Source organism: Eublepharis macularius, chromosome 1 (assembly GCF_028583425.1).
Source record: "Eublepharis macularius isolate TG4126 chromosome 1, MPM_Emac_v1.0, whole genome shotgun sequence".
NCBI classification, from domain to species: Eukaryota; Metazoa; Chordata; class Lepidosauria; order Squamata; family Eublepharidae; genus Eublepharis; species Eublepharis macularius.
Window position 1 is genome coordinate 235,087,592 of NC_072790.1, and position 15,903 is coordinate 235,103,494.

The 15,903-nt window shown below is 46.7% G+C and overlaps 1 protein-coding gene across 2 annotated transcripts; it reads left to right on the forward strand.

Moving 5' to 3' along the window:
* Positions 1-6,990: 6,990 nt before the first annotated feature.
* On the forward strand, positions 6,991-15,633 carry LOC129335845 (phospholipase A and acyltransferase 3-like). 2 transcript variants are annotated; one of them, XM_054988678.1, is made up of 5 exons: positions 7,013-7,072; positions 7,990-8,071; positions 10,165-10,270; positions 13,862-14,121; positions 15,376-15,633. In XM_054988678.1, the coding sequence occupies exons 2-5, from the start codon at positions 8,003-8,005 to the stop codon at positions 15,484-15,486; spliced, it is 546 nt and encodes a 181-aa protein (XP_054844653.1). In that variant the 5' UTR covers positions 7,013-7,072; positions 7,990-8,002; the 3' UTR covers positions 15,487-15,633. The 2 variants fall into 2 exon arrangements, with proteins under 2 accessions (XP_054844660.1, XP_054844653.1); XM_054988685.1 differs by lacking the exon at positions 7,990-8,071 and having other exon boundaries at positions 6,991-7,072.
* The last annotated feature ends 270 nt before the right edge of the window (positions 15,634-15,903 follow it).

Below are 15,903 nucleotides of genomic sequence, written 5' to 3' on the forward strand. Positions count from 1 at the left end.
CTACAACTCCAGCAGCCATCTTAAGAGCCACAACCCAGCTTCTTCTTCCCATTCACCAGCAGGAGGCAGATGGCTTCTCCAAACATTAATGCTTAACTGTATGCTTCTGCAACACTTTGCCACCATAAGTGGCTAACTTTTCACTCATCCTTTGTAGCCACACTTTTAAAAGCAACTATTTGTTTTTCATCTAGTACATTTTAATCCTTCCCTTCCTCCAAAGAACTCAGAGTGGCGTATGTGGTCCTGTCCTTCCTGATTTTTATCCTCACAACAACTCCGTGAGGTAGGCAACTCCGTGAGGTAGCCAGGGCTTGAAAAGCAGTATTTTATCATCGCCATCTGAAGAGAAGCTGTATTATATAAAGTTGTTTTAATGTTATGTGTATACTGTTTTATCTGTTTTTAACTGTATTTATGTACATTGAAAAGTTGTACTCTGCCCTGAGCCCGCCTGGCGGTGAGGGCAGACTAAAATGATGTAGTAGTAGTAGTAGTAGTAGTAGTAGTAGTAGTAGTAGTAGTAGTAGTAATAATAGGCTTGGCTGATGAATTATCAGCAATTATCAGCCAAGTCTACCTCATGGAGTTGTTGTGAGGCCCAAGGTCGCTCAACAACGTTAGCAGGACACAGTGTTTGTAATGTATTGGTCGAACTGTAGCTGATAGAGAACTCAAGGCTTTGCTATCAGTGGCCACTAAGTACGGGTGGCAGCAAATCAGGACAGCCAGATAAAGACCAATCACTGAGCTGTAAATAAGTTACAATGTATGTGAGTTATGCAAACGAGGGTATTCTAAAGTACGTGTTCTCATTGGCTATAACTCTTTGGGAGGGAAAACTGGTATGTATATATATTGAGGGTTTCTGTCAGTTGTTGTTGTGTGTGGTTATACTGAATAAAGAGCTGTTGGTTTACTTCAAGTCTGAACCCACTATTTAATACTGGCGACGAGGATGGGATCTCTGATTGGGTATGCAGCCCCAATACCAGAGCGATATCACTAACAAGGTGCTTGGGTAGGCAGCCCCAAGACCTAAGCTGAAATCTTAAGCGTGAGGACATACGCTCGCGTTGTCCAGAAGGCAGACATGGCCGCTAAGGGCCACTTCGAACCGTTTGACTCAACAGCCGAGGACTGGGAATCCTACATTACCCGCTTCGACTTCTACCTTGAGGCGAACAAGATTGAAGACACAGATCTCGCGAGAGCAACGTTCTTCAGCGTGTGTGGGCGTTCCACGTTTGATATAGCACGGGCACTAGTGGCGCCAGCCCAGCTTCAAACTACACCGTTCGACACAATAAAGAACAGACTCAAAGAACACTTCTCACCACAGCCATCAGAAATAGCCAGCAGACACGCGTTCTACAACCACAACCAAGCCCAAGGGGAATCCATAGCGGCATTCGTCACAGCCCTCCGGCAGGCAGCCCGGCAATGCAATTTCCCTGACCTAGAGATGGCACTTCGGGACAGGTTGGTGTGTGGGCTGCGAAATGAAAAACTACAAAGACGACTCTTTGCGAAGAAAGAGCTGACTTTCAAAACAGCGCATGAGGAGGCACTCGCTGCTGAAGCAGCAGAACAGTCTGCAAAAGAGGTCCGGCAGTCGCACACTTCCCCATCATTCCGCAGGGCCGAACAGGTACATCAGGGGTGTGTAGAGGACCTGTCATCATCAGAGGATGACGAAGAAGAGGTCCTGAGAACTAAGTTCCACGGCAAGCAACCGGGGGGGGGGCACAACATTTCAGGGCACCCCTTGCGCAAGCTGTGGAGGACCTCACTGGAGGAAGTCCTGCCGGTTCCGGGAAGCACAATGCCGGAACTGCGGGAAGATGGGACACATCGCTCGAGCCTGTCGCTCTGCAAAGAACCAAGTCGGATCGCCCAAGTCCAGCCACAAGTCAGCACTGGGCTACAACAAGGCACCCAACCGCAAGAGCGACTGCCATACAGTCACTATACGCCACGCTAATGTAGCCCAGACTAGTGAGTCATCAGTGCAAGCATTACGACCTCCAAGCAGCAACAAAATAAAAGTAACCGTGAAAATCCAAAACATGCCATGTGAAATGGAAGTCGACTCAGGGTCCGCGTTATCCATCATCTCGTCACACACCCTCAAGCTGATACGCAGAAGGTCATCCACACCTCATCTTGAATCAGCAAACATGGTGCTGAAAGACTTCCAAGGCCGCCGCGTGCCGATCATGGGCATCGGCACATTCCAAGTAAAGTACAAGGATTTTATTGGCCCACTACGATTAGTGGTAGTTCAAGGCCGCCAACCTAGCTTACTTGGCCTCGACTGGTTCCGCCCTCTCGGCATCCAAATCGCAGGCGTGCAGCGGCTGCATCGTGATGAGGTAGCATCAGTATGCAGAGAGTTCTCAGCAGTCTTCGACGGGGCCCTTGGTAATTACACAGGACCGCCTGTCTCGTTTGACTTAGACCCAGCCGTGGCCCCCATCTGCCTGAAGCCTCGCAGGGTTCCATTTGCGCTCAAGCCAAAGATAGATGAGGAACTGGATCGTCTGATCGAACAGGGGATCCTGGAGCCAGTTTCTCACGCTAAATGGGAAACTCCCATAGTAACCCCACTGAAACCCAATGGAGCGGTCCGAATTTGCGCAGATTATAAATGCACAATCAACAAAGCACTACAGCAACATGCCTACCCAGTACCAGTCGTGAGCCATCTCCTGGCATCGCTTCAAGGGGGAAAGATTTTTGCCAAGCTTGATCTGGCACAGGCTTACCAACAACTACCTGTGGACGAGGCGACGGCAGAAGCCCAAACGATCGTGACACACCGAGGGGCGTTCAAGGTTAAGAGACTACAATTCGGCGTCAACGTCGCCCCAGGAATTTTCCAAGGCATCATGGAAGGACTTCTACGCGGAATTCCAGGCGTCATTCCGTACTTTGATGACGTCCTAATCGCGGGGGAGTCAGAAAGCGCACTTGCAGAGAGGCTTCGCTGTGTCCTTCGCAAACTACAAGACGCCGGCTTAAAGGTAAAGAGAGAGAAATGCCAATTCGCTGCTGAGAGTGTGGAATTCTTGGGATTCCTCATTGACGCAGCCGGTATTCATCCCACATCAGCAAAGGTACGGGCCATTAAAAGTGCACCTCCTCCAGGATCAAAGAAGGAACTACAATCCTTCCTGGGCCTATTAAACTTCTACCACGCATTCTTGCCACATAAGGCCTCAATTGCAGAACCCCTGCACCGCCTTCTAGATTCCTCCGCCCCCTGGGGGTGGGGCAGAAGAGAAGCCGCGGCGTTTGAAGCAGTAAAAAAACTACTGTCGTCAGAGAGCGTGCTGACACACTTTGATGAGAAAAAACCACTCGTACTCACCTGCGACGCCTCCCCATATGGTATCGGAGCCGTCTTAAGCCACAGAATGCATACCGGGCATGAAGCACCCATCGCCTACTTTTCAAGAACCTTGTCGGCCGCGGAACGAAACTATGCCCAAATAGACAAGGAAGTTCTGGCAATCGTAGCTGGGGTGAAAAAATTCCATGATTACCTCTACGGCCGGAAGTTCCTCATCGCAACCGACCACAAACCACTCCTGGGACTACTCTCTCCAGACAAGCAAACGCCTCAAATCCTTTCGCCCAGAATGCTGCGGTGGACGGTGTTCATGTCTGCCTACGCCTACGACTTACAGCACCGCCCCAGCAAAGCAATGGGACATGCCGACGCCCTGAGCCGCCTGCCACTTGCTGACCAGGGGACCGACCCATCTCCAGCTCATCACATCATGCTGCTGGAAGACTTGCCGAGTCCACCACTTAGAGCCTCCGACGTGGCGTCACACACTGCTAAAGATCGCACCCTCAGCCGCGTTCTCAACTGGGTGTGGAGGGGGTGGCCATCAGGCCAGCTGGCCGAAGAGTTTCGGCCGTTCCTCATTAGGCAGCACGAACTCTCAGTGCACAAGGGCTGTCTGCTATGGGGAAATAGAGTTGTAATTCCCAGCAAACTGAGACAACAAGTGCTGGAGGCACTACACAGCGGACACCCAGGCATAGTCCGCATGAAGGCAATGGCGCGCAGCTATGTTTGGTGGCCAGGCATGGATAGGGCTATCGAGGAATGGGTCCGTACCTGTCAGCTGTGCCAAGAAACACGCCCAGCTCCAGCGCAAGCCCCAGTACATCCTTGGGAGTCAGCGAGAGCACCCTGGTCGAGACTCCACATTGATTTTGCAGGGCCATTTCAGGGACAAACCTTCCTAATAGTTGTGGACTCTTATTCAAAATGGCTAGAAGTTGTTCCCGTCTCCACAATGACTACTGCTGTGGTCATTAGGGCCCTACGTCAGCTGTTTGCAACACACGGTTTGGCTGACACGGTAGTGTCAGATAACGGAACACAATTCACGTCAGCGGAGTTCCGGCAGTTCCTGGCCAACAACGGCATCAGGCAAGTCACGTCTGCTCCGTTCCACCCTTCCACCAATGGGCAGGCAGAACGGATGGTGCGGACAACAAAGGACAGCCTTCGGCGAATCAGCCAAGGAGACTGGCAATTGCGATTGGCTGCGTTCCTGTTACAGCAACACGTCACGCCGCATTCTACGACAGGGCGTAGCCCCGCTGAACTACTAATGAACAGGAAGCTCACCGTGACTCTCGACAGGCTGCACCCCGACCTAGCGGATGAGGAAAGGCCCATGCCGGAAGGAGAGGTAAGGACCTTCCAGCCGGGGGATCTCGTATATGCCCGCGACTACAGCGGACGTCTGCCATGGGTGCCTGCGACCGTGGACACCACAACGGGACCAGTGTCATACGCCGTTGTCGCTGCGGATGGCAGGAAACTACGAAGACACGTGGACCAGCTACGACGCAGATGGCCGACCAGGACAACGGGAGCCGAGAGCTTACCAACGCCCAGTGAACAGGATACCATTCCTCCAGAAACGGACAGTGAAGCTATACCACAGCAGGCACCAACGGTCAGCTCACCGGCTGCAGAGGCAAGTACTACCCCCGAGAACCAAGCGGAACTAAGTAACGGGCTACCAACTGCCCAAACACCGGCTCAATTGTCGGACGCACTTTGTCCCTCGCCTCAAGTGACCTTACGAAGGTCCCAGCGGACTCGGACTACTCCCAGCCACCTGAAAGATTATATTTGCTAGGAGGTCAGTTCTGACTTAGGGGGGAGGAGTGTAATGTATTGGTCGAACTGTAGCTGATAGAGAACTCAAGGCTTTGCTATCAGTGGCCACTAAGTACGGGTGGCAGCAAATCAGGAGAGCCAGATAAAGACCAATCACTGAGCTGTAAATAAGTTACAATGTATGTGAGTTATGCAAACGAGGGTATTCTAAAGTACGTGTTCTTATTGGCTATAACTCTTTGGGAGGGAAAACTGGTATGTATATATATTGAGGGTTTCTGTCAGTTGTTGTTGTGTGTGGTTATACTGAATAAAGAGCTGTTGGTTTACTTCAAGTCTGAACCCACTATTTAATAGTGTTTATCTCCATGCTATCTTTACCTACAGATTTCTGCACGTTGAGCTGTTGTTAAAGGCACAAGAGCAGGACAGGCATGAATTTGCCTGACTAGTTGGCAACCCTACTAGGATTACCATTATTTCTTTTTAAAATGGGCCCTGCTCTTGTTTCTTTAACAACAACCTGGAAGGCAGAAATTAAGTAGGTGAAGTCTGGCCTTCGAGAGAGGAGAAGAGCTTCACCCTTTACATTTCTTCCTGCCAGGCATAGAGTTGCCAGCTTTTAAACTGGTCACTCCCTCTAGTTGTCCCTTTAATAACAGTTTGATCGTCCAGCAATTATCAGGTGATGTTTTCTACCTCTCACATAAAGCGTCAACACTCATCTCCACTCATTAAATCTCCGTTTAAAGGGGCAGGACATTTCCCCCTTTGGCCAGCTGGCAATGTTACCCATTCAGCTGCAAAAGGCACAGGGTAGGGCTTGTATTTTCCCTAGAAGCTAAAATGACGAAACTGAGGCTATCGTACTTTGGTCACATCGTGAGAAGACAAGAATCACTGGAGAAGACAATAATGCTAGGAAAAGTGGAAGGCAGTAGGAAAAGAGGAAGGCCCAACATGAGATGGACTTACTCCACAAAGGAAGCCACAGTCTTATGGTTGCCAGCTTCCAGGTAGTAGCTGGAGATCTCCCAGGATTACAACTGATATCCAGGTGAAAGAAATCAGTTCCTGTGGAGAAAATGGCTGCCTTGGAAAGCGGACTGTATGGCATTATATGCAGCTTAGATCCCTTTCCTCCTTAAATCCTACTCTTCCCAAGCTCTGCCCCGAAAATCTTCAGGAATTTCCCTGCCTGAAGCTGGCAATCCTATGATGGCCTCCAGTTTGCACGATTTGAGGAAGGTTGTTAATGATACAACATTTGGGAAGTTGTTAATTCATAGGGTCACCATAAGTGAGAAGCGACTTAACAGCACATAATACATACACGGCCAGGAAAGAAACATGCAATGTCATTTTTTGATAAATAAGAGGTTTTTAATTTTTTTTAAAAAGTACCTAATATAAGACATCAAACAATTTAAAAAAATGTATTCAAACCTACACATAACAGAACTGTATAATACCCAAGGGAAACAGTAGCATTATGATACTACTGGAGGGTTAGTCTAAATGCTATTGGATGCTTTCCAAAGCGATTAAAGATAATCGATGTCATTTAAAAAATGGTCCATGTCTTCTCCACTTTTTTCTGTAGCTAAGACTGCCATTGCTCCATTTCCCATCTTTTGCATAATCATTTGCAATGTTAAATTTAGAAAGACACGAAATCCTTCCCAGACTCTTGCTCTGGCCTGCGGAGAGTCACCTATCCTGTTGGGATTCGCTTTGCCATCCCATTCCCACAGCACCAGGCCAGGCTTTTCCAGTGCAAAGGCACCCGGGATCCCTGCCAAACTGTCGGCCCTTCCACCTACCCAGGCTGCAGCTGTCCGCAGTCATTAAAATAACTGACTCGTTAAAGCTCTGAGAACCGGTGTACCGCACACGCTTCTGAAGATGTCCGATTACTACGTGAGTAGGCAGCTACTAGAGAGAAAAGAGCTTTAGCCGTAATCCTTGCCCTCTTTTGCTTGCTGTCTCTATTGTGGCTTCATCTTTTTCTGAAATATACTTCACGGTGGGGCAACGTGTTGCAGCTGACAGCGAGATTCCCAGATTAATCCCATGTAGCCTTTCTCGTCTGTCTCCCTGTCAGTCTGGTGGTATTGAAGACAATGCCTTGTGAATGTCAAACTAAATATAGCTGGGGCCGCTCTCTGGTTGATTACTTTCCACTCTATTGCAGAGAACAAGAATCTGCCTCAGTCTAAAGGGGTAGATTCTGTCTTCTAGGACAGAATCCAGGACAAGGTCCCCGAGAGGCTGAGAAATCCAACCTCAGTTTTAAAAAATAAAGATACGTTGCTAGGCATCACGGTGAAAGAGAAAAAATAAGTTAAAGAATGGAAGGTATCTGCATATGTCAATGCACGTGGTTGGCTTGGGGTGTTTTAGTACTAGAAGTAATATGGCGAGAGGATCCGGGAACTTTTTATTTTCAATTGATTCCTCTATCCCACTTTCCTTCTTAAAAAATGGGCTCAAGGATGGCATGGAACTCCCCATCAAGAGTTGCCAACTGGCATGGAGAAAAATGACTGCTCCTTTTAATAGAGGCTTAACGGGATGCTGTTTGCGAGGCGATATTTACCACCATGCCACGAAAAATTTCAGCTGCCTGTTTCCATACATTAAGCCTCTGTTAAAAGGACAGGACATTCCCCCCCCCCCCAGCTTCCTTTTTTTACAATTTGATCTTGCAGGAATTCTCAGTGTACCCGCCACCCTTTTTGGCTACCAATGAATCTCACCTTAATGTTGCCGCTGCCTAAATACTTTGACAATCTTCTCTTTCTCTTCTTCTGGTCTTTCCCCCCTGAAATGGAAAGTGTAAATCCATAGATGCTGAATGCAGTTTTCTTGGTCCCAGATGAATATTCAAGAAATATAGAAAAGTTGATCTATTATGTTGTAAGTAACTGTTACGGTAAGATTTAAGTTTAAGTATGTAATTTGAAAAGCATCAATGAAAAAAAGAAAAGTTGACCTACTTCTTACTTCTGGTTTCCAGCTCCTTCCTCTTCTTCTTAGCATGCTTCTTTGCTATCTGCCCATATCAAAGGATCACTCTAGAGCATTTGATGGTGCTAAAAAATTCATCCAGAGATGAAGTTGAATTAGCCCTCAGATCAACTCAGGACCCAGGCGTTTGCCTCTTAACTTATACAGCTTGCAGACTCATGTAGCCAATATGAATATCTCGTTCATATGCCTCCATTTCAGTAACTGGCAAAGGTTTGGAATGAGGCTGCTTCTTTTTTGATCTATGTTCAACTAGACATCTGCAATATATTGGCAAAAGTGTGGAATGCCTTCTTGGTCACCCTTGCGTAAGCAAAAAAGGGAGATGAGAAGTGCAGGTGCCCGTCTTCTATGCATATTAGGAATGCCACTTACCACACAGGAAGTAGGAGATCTCCTGCCCCCAGTTCCCATGACCCACCAGCAGGGGGGAGAAAAGAGTTTATGGTGATTCCAGGAGTGGTGTGATGTCACTTCTGGTTTTTTTTCTGGAAGTGGCCGTTTCCGCACAACTTACCTACTTGCGGAACATTGTGCGAATGACCCAGAAGGCAGCGTCTTCTCACGTGAAATCACACCAGGAAGACACGATTTCGCGCAAAACTCCCGGATAACAGTGTCTTCCTGGCACGATTTCGCGCGAGAAGACGCTGTCTTTCGGGTTCCGCAGGCAAGTCATGTGGAAATGGCCATTTGCAACATTATTGATGCAACGTCATTGCTGGCTGGTAACCATAATGCCTATACCACTCCAGCCCTGGTTTAGTAGGGTTGCCAGATCCCCAACTGGATGGAGGTGAGGGGTGGCAGGTATTCACTGGTGTGCATGTGTGTAATGTAAGCCCATATCTCTGATTGAGGATGTTACTTCCTGCACATCCCAGAAGTGACGTCCCTGGAGTGACACCATTGCTTCTGGGTCATGCTGGTGACGTCATGGGTATATGTGTGCGTAAGCTTGTTTCTGGGATCTGCCATGATCCCACTGATCATGAATTGATGGGCAGAGGGCCCAGTCTCTAGGGCTGGCAGCCTGCAGATGGTGGCTGGATATCTCCCAGGATTACAACTGATCTCCAGGCAACAGAGATCACCTGGAAAAAATGGCTGCTTTGGAGGGTGGACTCTATGGAATTATACTGTCCTGAGGTCCTTTCCGTCCCCAAACCCTGCCTTCTCTAGGCTTCACTCCTCCAGGAATTTCACTGCTTGAAGCTGGCAACTCTCTTGGAGAGTAGGGACTTTTTAAAGTCTCTGAATACTCAAATGTGTGCTTGGTGCAAAATATTTAGGAACTGAGAAGGAGAGCCCCTTTTTTGTGTTAGAAAGCTGATTTCTAGAAGGACAAGGAGCCAAAAATGGTCAGCAGATTTTTCTCCAGGCCAGTTGGCAACCGTATTCTTAATCCCATCCCATCCCAGCTAACCAGCCCCTGTTAATTGATTCCTCAAACAGGGCAGTGGTTGGCAAAATACAACTGGAAACGTTTAAGGAGGTGAGAATTCTGCCTGGAAGGCTGACGTAAAATTCTAAGGGCGTTTGTAATTGGCCTGCTGACAGTTAGGACTACATTACCCTTTGCCTCTTCAGTGTAAAAATGCAATGGCCCTCCTAGAGATTTTTCTGTCTCTGTGGTTGCGTTTTCTCCAAGTAGAGAAAAGGAGATGGATAATTTGAGACCAACATTGGACTGCAGACCAGAATTAAGTGCCAGTGAAACCTCCAGTGAAAACTGAATAGTGAAATAAAATATATATATATATATATTTTCAGATTGTGCTGGAGAAGCCGAGGAGCAGAATGGAGCCTGTTGTTAAAACAGACTGCTCCTCACAATTGGGTCTCATTCTCTATTTAGGGCTCATTCAGTTAGTAGAAAGGTTGCTAGCACACTCTCAGACTAGTTATACGAGCATGCAACCCTGCTTTATGCTCCCACCAGGCCCCATCTACCCTTCAGTTATCTAATTCTGTCTCTACAGGTAGAGCCCAAGCCAGGAGACCTTATAGAGATTTCTCGTTTTGGTTACAAGCACTGGGCCGTCTATGTAGGTTCTGGTTATGTGATTCACCTGGCACCCACAACAGGTAAGACTTCAGGTTTGTTGTGTGCTTCTTACCTAGGGTTGCCAGGTCCAGGTTGGGAAATTCCTGGAGACTTTGGGGGTGAGGCATGGAGAGGGCAAGTTTTGGGGAGGGGATGGGCCTCAGAATGGTATAATACCATAGAGCCCACCCTTTAAAGTAGCCGTTTTCTCTAGGGGAAGTGATGTCTGCCACCTGGAGATCAGTTGTAATTCTGGGAGATCTCCAGCCACCACCTGGAGGCTGGCAACCCTATTCTTACCCAAGTAGGGCAGGATTTAGAGCTGCCAACTTCTCAACTTGTCTTTGGACTTATTCCAATAACCGCAATAACAGAATTTAAGAACAAAGCTTTGTTGGATCAGATGAAAAGCCCTTCTTGTCCCACATTCTGTTTCCCGGAGTGGTTTCCAGGGCTTTTTTTCAGCTGGAATGTGGTGGAACGGAGTTCCGGAACCTCTTGAAAATGGTCACATGGCTGGTGGCCCTGCCCCCTGATCTCCAGACAGAGTGGAGTTTAGATTGCCCACTGCACCGCGGCATGGAGGGCAATCTAAACTCCCCTCTGTCTGGAGACCAGGGGGCGGGGCCACCAGCCATGTGGCCATTTTCTCCAAGGGCAACCCTCTGAGTTCCACCACCTCTTTTCCCAGAAAAAAAGCCCTGGTGGTTTCCAAGAACTTTGCAGGCAGTGGCTTTCTCCTACTGTTGCCTCTTTGCGACTGATATTCAGAGGTAAACAGCCCCTGAAAGTGGAAGCTCCATTTAGCTATGATGGTTATTAAGCATTGATTTTAAAGCCACCTGAATCAGGGGGTGCCCCTGACATTGATAGCCCAGGCAAGACTAATCTATTATTTCATAAAAGCAAAATTTATGTCTCAAAGGCATTATCTCCAGATGTTGGATGTGAAGCAATGTGGTGTAGTGGTTAGTGCAGGGTAGGACCTGAGAGATGTATGTAACAAGTATATGGGAATGAGCCTCCCAAGGAATTTATCCTTGTTGTTCCTTGCAAGATGATCTTTTATGCTAGCTCATGAGAACTTTTCCAGCTAATTTCCAGTGCTGGGTGAAAATGAAGGGCTTGATTTTATAAACACTGATCGATCTTTTGGGGTGATATCCTGATGAAGCCCCCAAATAATTCCTTACTTTGAGGTTATTAAACAACATCCCCTTTTCAAAAAGAGGCTCTTTCCCACCTCACCACTTAGCATCTTATAGGCCTCCAATCTCCCAAACTTGGGCAGGGAATTACCTGCCCCAGCCCCAATTTCCTACTCTCGAGGAATAGAAGAGTGGGAGAAAAAATGGGCTCCCTATAGTGATGCTCTAAGAATTCCTCCTAGTCTCTAGAGTAAAAACCATAGAGACTAGGGGAAGCTATCTAGAGTGTTACCAGGAAATAACGTCACAGCCTCCCCAAACGCCACCCTTCCCATGCACCCCCGAAACATCTCAGCATTTGCCAAGGCAATGTTGGAAACCCTAGAATCTTATGGTCCTGACCTGTAGGGAATGAGTTCTGGGAGCATTTCCTTCGGGACGGGGGGTAACACTTGACCAGACTTGACATGAAATGACCAAACAATGGGAGGGACTATGCAGGTTGAGGGGCAGGGGTGCCATGCAAATAATCATGACAACAACCTAGAGTTGCCAGGCTGTGCCAGGCTCAAGGGCACAAGATCCTGCGCACCACTATGTCATTTCTAGGAAAGATCTGGAAGTGATGTAGGTTGTTCTAGGTGTCACCAGAAACTTTATGGTAAAACCATAGAGTTTCTGGCGATTCCTAGAGCCATCCTATGTCATTTCCAGATTTTCCTTGGAAGTGATGTAGTGGCTCAGACGATGCAGATGGAACGTTAAATGCAAAAATCTGCTTGGCTTGAGGTTTCCTCTGGGAGCTCAGGGGCACAGGGGGAGGTAAAATGTAACAGGAGGCAGAAAATCCAGTGCGGCTTTTTGCAAGAGAGATAGAATCTCTCTTGCATCAATCTTCTTCCCGGTGGAGGAGGGCACTGTGAGAATCATTCCTCTCCCAAGCAGCCATTCTTTATAGCCAGGGGGGCTATAAAACCATCTGCCCCCCTCACAGGCGAAGTCACAGTGATGACATCAACTGTGCCCTCACCTACCTCTTTTGTTTATATTGTGGCTGGGAAGAATGGAGGGAGCCGCCATCTTGAGATTCTGATTGTATATGTATTGTTATTTTGGTTTTAAATGTATTTAAATGTTTTATTTTTGTACCAATTTGTAAATTGTACCAATTATATTATTGTAACCCGCCCTGAGCCCGCTCGTGTGGAGGGCGGGCTAAAAATCGGATAAATAAATAAATACATAAAATAAATATTACTACACTTCCCAGGTAAACTTGCAGTACCTGACACTTGAAGAACACGTGCCCAGGCATCTTGTGTAGGAAGACTCTTAGAGCCAGGCTACAAGTGATGCCTGACACAGGTTGGACACTTGTCAGCTTCCCTCAAGTTTTGATGGGAAATGTAGGCATCCTGGTCTTGCAGCTGTAATGGAGAGCCAAGCTGTAAAACCAGGATGCCTACATTTCCCATCAAAACTTGAGGTAAGCTGACAAGTGTCCAACCTGTGTAAGGCGTCACTTGTAGCTTGGCTCTCAGACATAGCCTGACACATCGCCAGCTCTACTCCCAGTCTCATAGGGGTTTCCTGCCAGAGGTGGGCCTCCTAGATTGAGTGAAAGCACTGCAGTTGCCATAGCAACCTCAGCATCCTAGCTGGCTTCTTTACTCTCGTTGGTTTCATGGTCAGCCATCTCAGCAGGGCATACTGATGATGAGGTCATGGGGCCTGGTGATGTCACAGACAAGGACATGGCCTAATAATGTTATGGGGCAGGACTTGATGTCATATACTTTTTCAGTGTGACCCACTTAGTTCTAATAACAGTAAATTTTGGCCCGTTTTAGCACCAATCCATAGTTAATTGAAATCCCCATGTATAAACTCAGCAGTTCTACAATCTTTATTTACAAATATAATTGCTCTCTAAATTTTCTCCAGAGTATCTAAACTCTGTCCTGCTGACTTCCTAATTTAATTTAGCAAGTTTACCAATTAAATGAAATTAAAAAGAAAACTTTCCTGAATCTAGACTTGCAAACCAGGCCATTATAAAAATGAGATGGATTAGGAAATCACAAGGACTGAATGCTAAAATTCCTTTGTAACCTTTCTTTTAAAAATACACCAAACGTTCAGGTTTTATCTTGATTCCCAAAGGCTAGAAATGTGTAGTTCTTATCTGATTTTAAAATCGAGGCTTTCTAACTACGCTTCGGAAGCTCACCTGTTTGGAAACTGATTTTCCCATCACAAGTTCCTTCAAAGATCCTTAGAGATCTTCATTGTGAGTTTTCTTTGTTAGGGAATTCCTTCACAGAATTTCAGTCTCTAGATTCATCTAGTCTCTATGGCTGTGAAACTGGTTTCCTTCTATCATGTGGACACACCCACAAAGGAATTGGCATTTTATTAAGGGTTTCCAGTTTACTGATGCTCCTTTATTTTGGTGTCCTGCTTTGTACTTCCACGATAACTTAGTGCAGGCAAGTGTCTCCAGCATCATGTCTGTCCTGTCTGAGAAGGCGGTGGTGAAGAAGGAACTCTTGTGGGAGATTGCTAGAAGTGATGCCTGCCAGATCAATAACAAATATGATCAGAAGTACAATCCGCTGCCTGCAAGCAAAATTGTCCAGGAAGCAGAATCAATGTTGGGAAAGGAAGTTAGCTACCGAGTGGCCAGCCAGAACTGTGAGCATTTTGTTACCAGGTTGCGGTATGGCACAGCGAGGAGTGACCAGGTGCGTATGTGGACAGAGGCATGAATTTATAGGTGCATGCATGTGCTTGAGTCCTTAAGGAACTGCTTGTACTGCCCATTGGGTTGGGGCCATCCCTGTTGAAAGAGTGATGGTGTAGGAGATGACATAAAAAGTTGAATTCGTGACCTAGGGGCTTTAGCCACAGGCTGAAGCTTTGAGGAAATGTGTTCTATTCCCGCTGTGGGTCATCCAGGTCAGTGCACGGATCTTTTACTATACACCGTTTTTACACTTCATGCCATTTATTCACAGTGCTCAAAGTGGGGTGGGTGCTAGCCTGCTTCATTTCAGTTGGACACTAAGTCTGGGGGCAGTTTTAGCAAATTACCCCCTGGAGCGACCTTTAGCTTCTGCATTGACATTTTCCAGTGTGATGTGGAATCATGCACACGCTTTGTGTGTTTGCCTCCCTCTCACGTCTTAAAAAAGGTATGCCATGCTTAATATTGGTTCATTAATGGTTTTGATTTCATATATTCTTGGTGATGATTGAAAACTGATGGTAAAGATTTCATAGCATCACTACTTAATTTGAGCTTGTTAGCAAATAGTATGTGCAGCAATTATATACCGAAAGATGGTCAATGGAACCTGGAAAGGTAGCCTAAGTATTCCATTTACCTGCTATCAGTGGGCAAACTTCCACCAGTGTTCCTCTGTCCCACATTGGTGCTCACTGGAGCAGTGGTGGGAAAAATGGGGGAGGGATTGGTCTCACTCAACCTGGTGATGTCACTTCTAGGTGGAGATCCAGAAATGATGTCAATGCATCAAGTAATATAGGAATGGTCTAGGAAATCCCTGAAATTCTATGGTTTTTACAATAAAGACTAGGGAAATTCCTAGAGCATCATGTGATGTGATGATCTCATTTCTGGGTCTCCACCTGGAAATGATGTTGCCATGTGGAGTGAGGCCTCTTTGTAAGTCTCCACCCTCCCTAGTTTCCTGACTTGCCACTGAAAGACTGGCAACCCCAAGGTGGTGACCTGTTTTGAAACCCAACCAAACCTTCTTACTTCTGCACCCCCCAACTTCAAGCCCTTCTACACCAAAACAGGTGCTAATTTTAACAATTTTACTGTTGAACTTGGTTATTTTGGTTGGAGGTAAAGACTCTCCCAAACGCAACTTCAGCTCTCTGCCTGATCCAAGGCAGAACTGATATTCAGCCACTTTTGCAGTTTGGTGAAGATGCAGTCTGATATTTTTCTTCCTCCTCATCTCTTGCAGGTGAAAGAGACTGTGGCCAGTGCGGTGGGCCTGATTGGAGTTGGAGTTGTTTTGGGCTTGGCCACAGTGTTGGGTAGTCTCTTCTTGCCCAACAAGCATGAAGAAGAATAATGGGAAACTCCCTTTGCTTCGACCCCGGATGAACTGTTCCATCCTGCACTCGGAAATTTCTGCTTGTTCTTTGCTTCTTTCTTTGTCCCTGCATTGAAATAGAGGATCATTTATGCCATTATATAATTAAAATATTTTTTAAAGTAAGATTTGATACCGTGAAGCTGGATTTATTTTTGTTGTCATGTTCAGCTGCAATAGACCAAACCATGTATATTTCTCACAAGGGGATCACCAGAAAACAAACCCATAATAATAGACAAGATTCTTTGGAAGAGTGTTTGCTCACCATTGTTAATTCTCCTCTTTAATGAGCAGCATCAGTGCACAGATCTAGGAGGACTCTTTTTATGTTAACCAAATAGCTTCCTCCTGCTCCCATAGAGTGGAACGCCTTCTGCATGGGCCAATTTCGCT

Bases quoted from the DNA above. Each gene is read 5' to 3' on its own strand.
- LOC129335845 (XM_054988678.1), top strand. From the start codon at position 8,003: ATGCTGAATGCAGTTTTCTTGGTCCCAGATGAATATTCAAGAAATATA. The intron at 8,072-10,164 runs GTAAGTAACTGT...CTGTCTCTACAG, and splicing joins AAAAGTTGATCTATTATGTT to GTAGAGCCCAAGCCAGGAGA. The intron at 10,271-13,861 runs GTAAGACTTCAG...ACGATAACTTAG, and splicing joins TCACCTGGCACCCACAACAG to TGCAGGCAAGTGTCTCCAGC.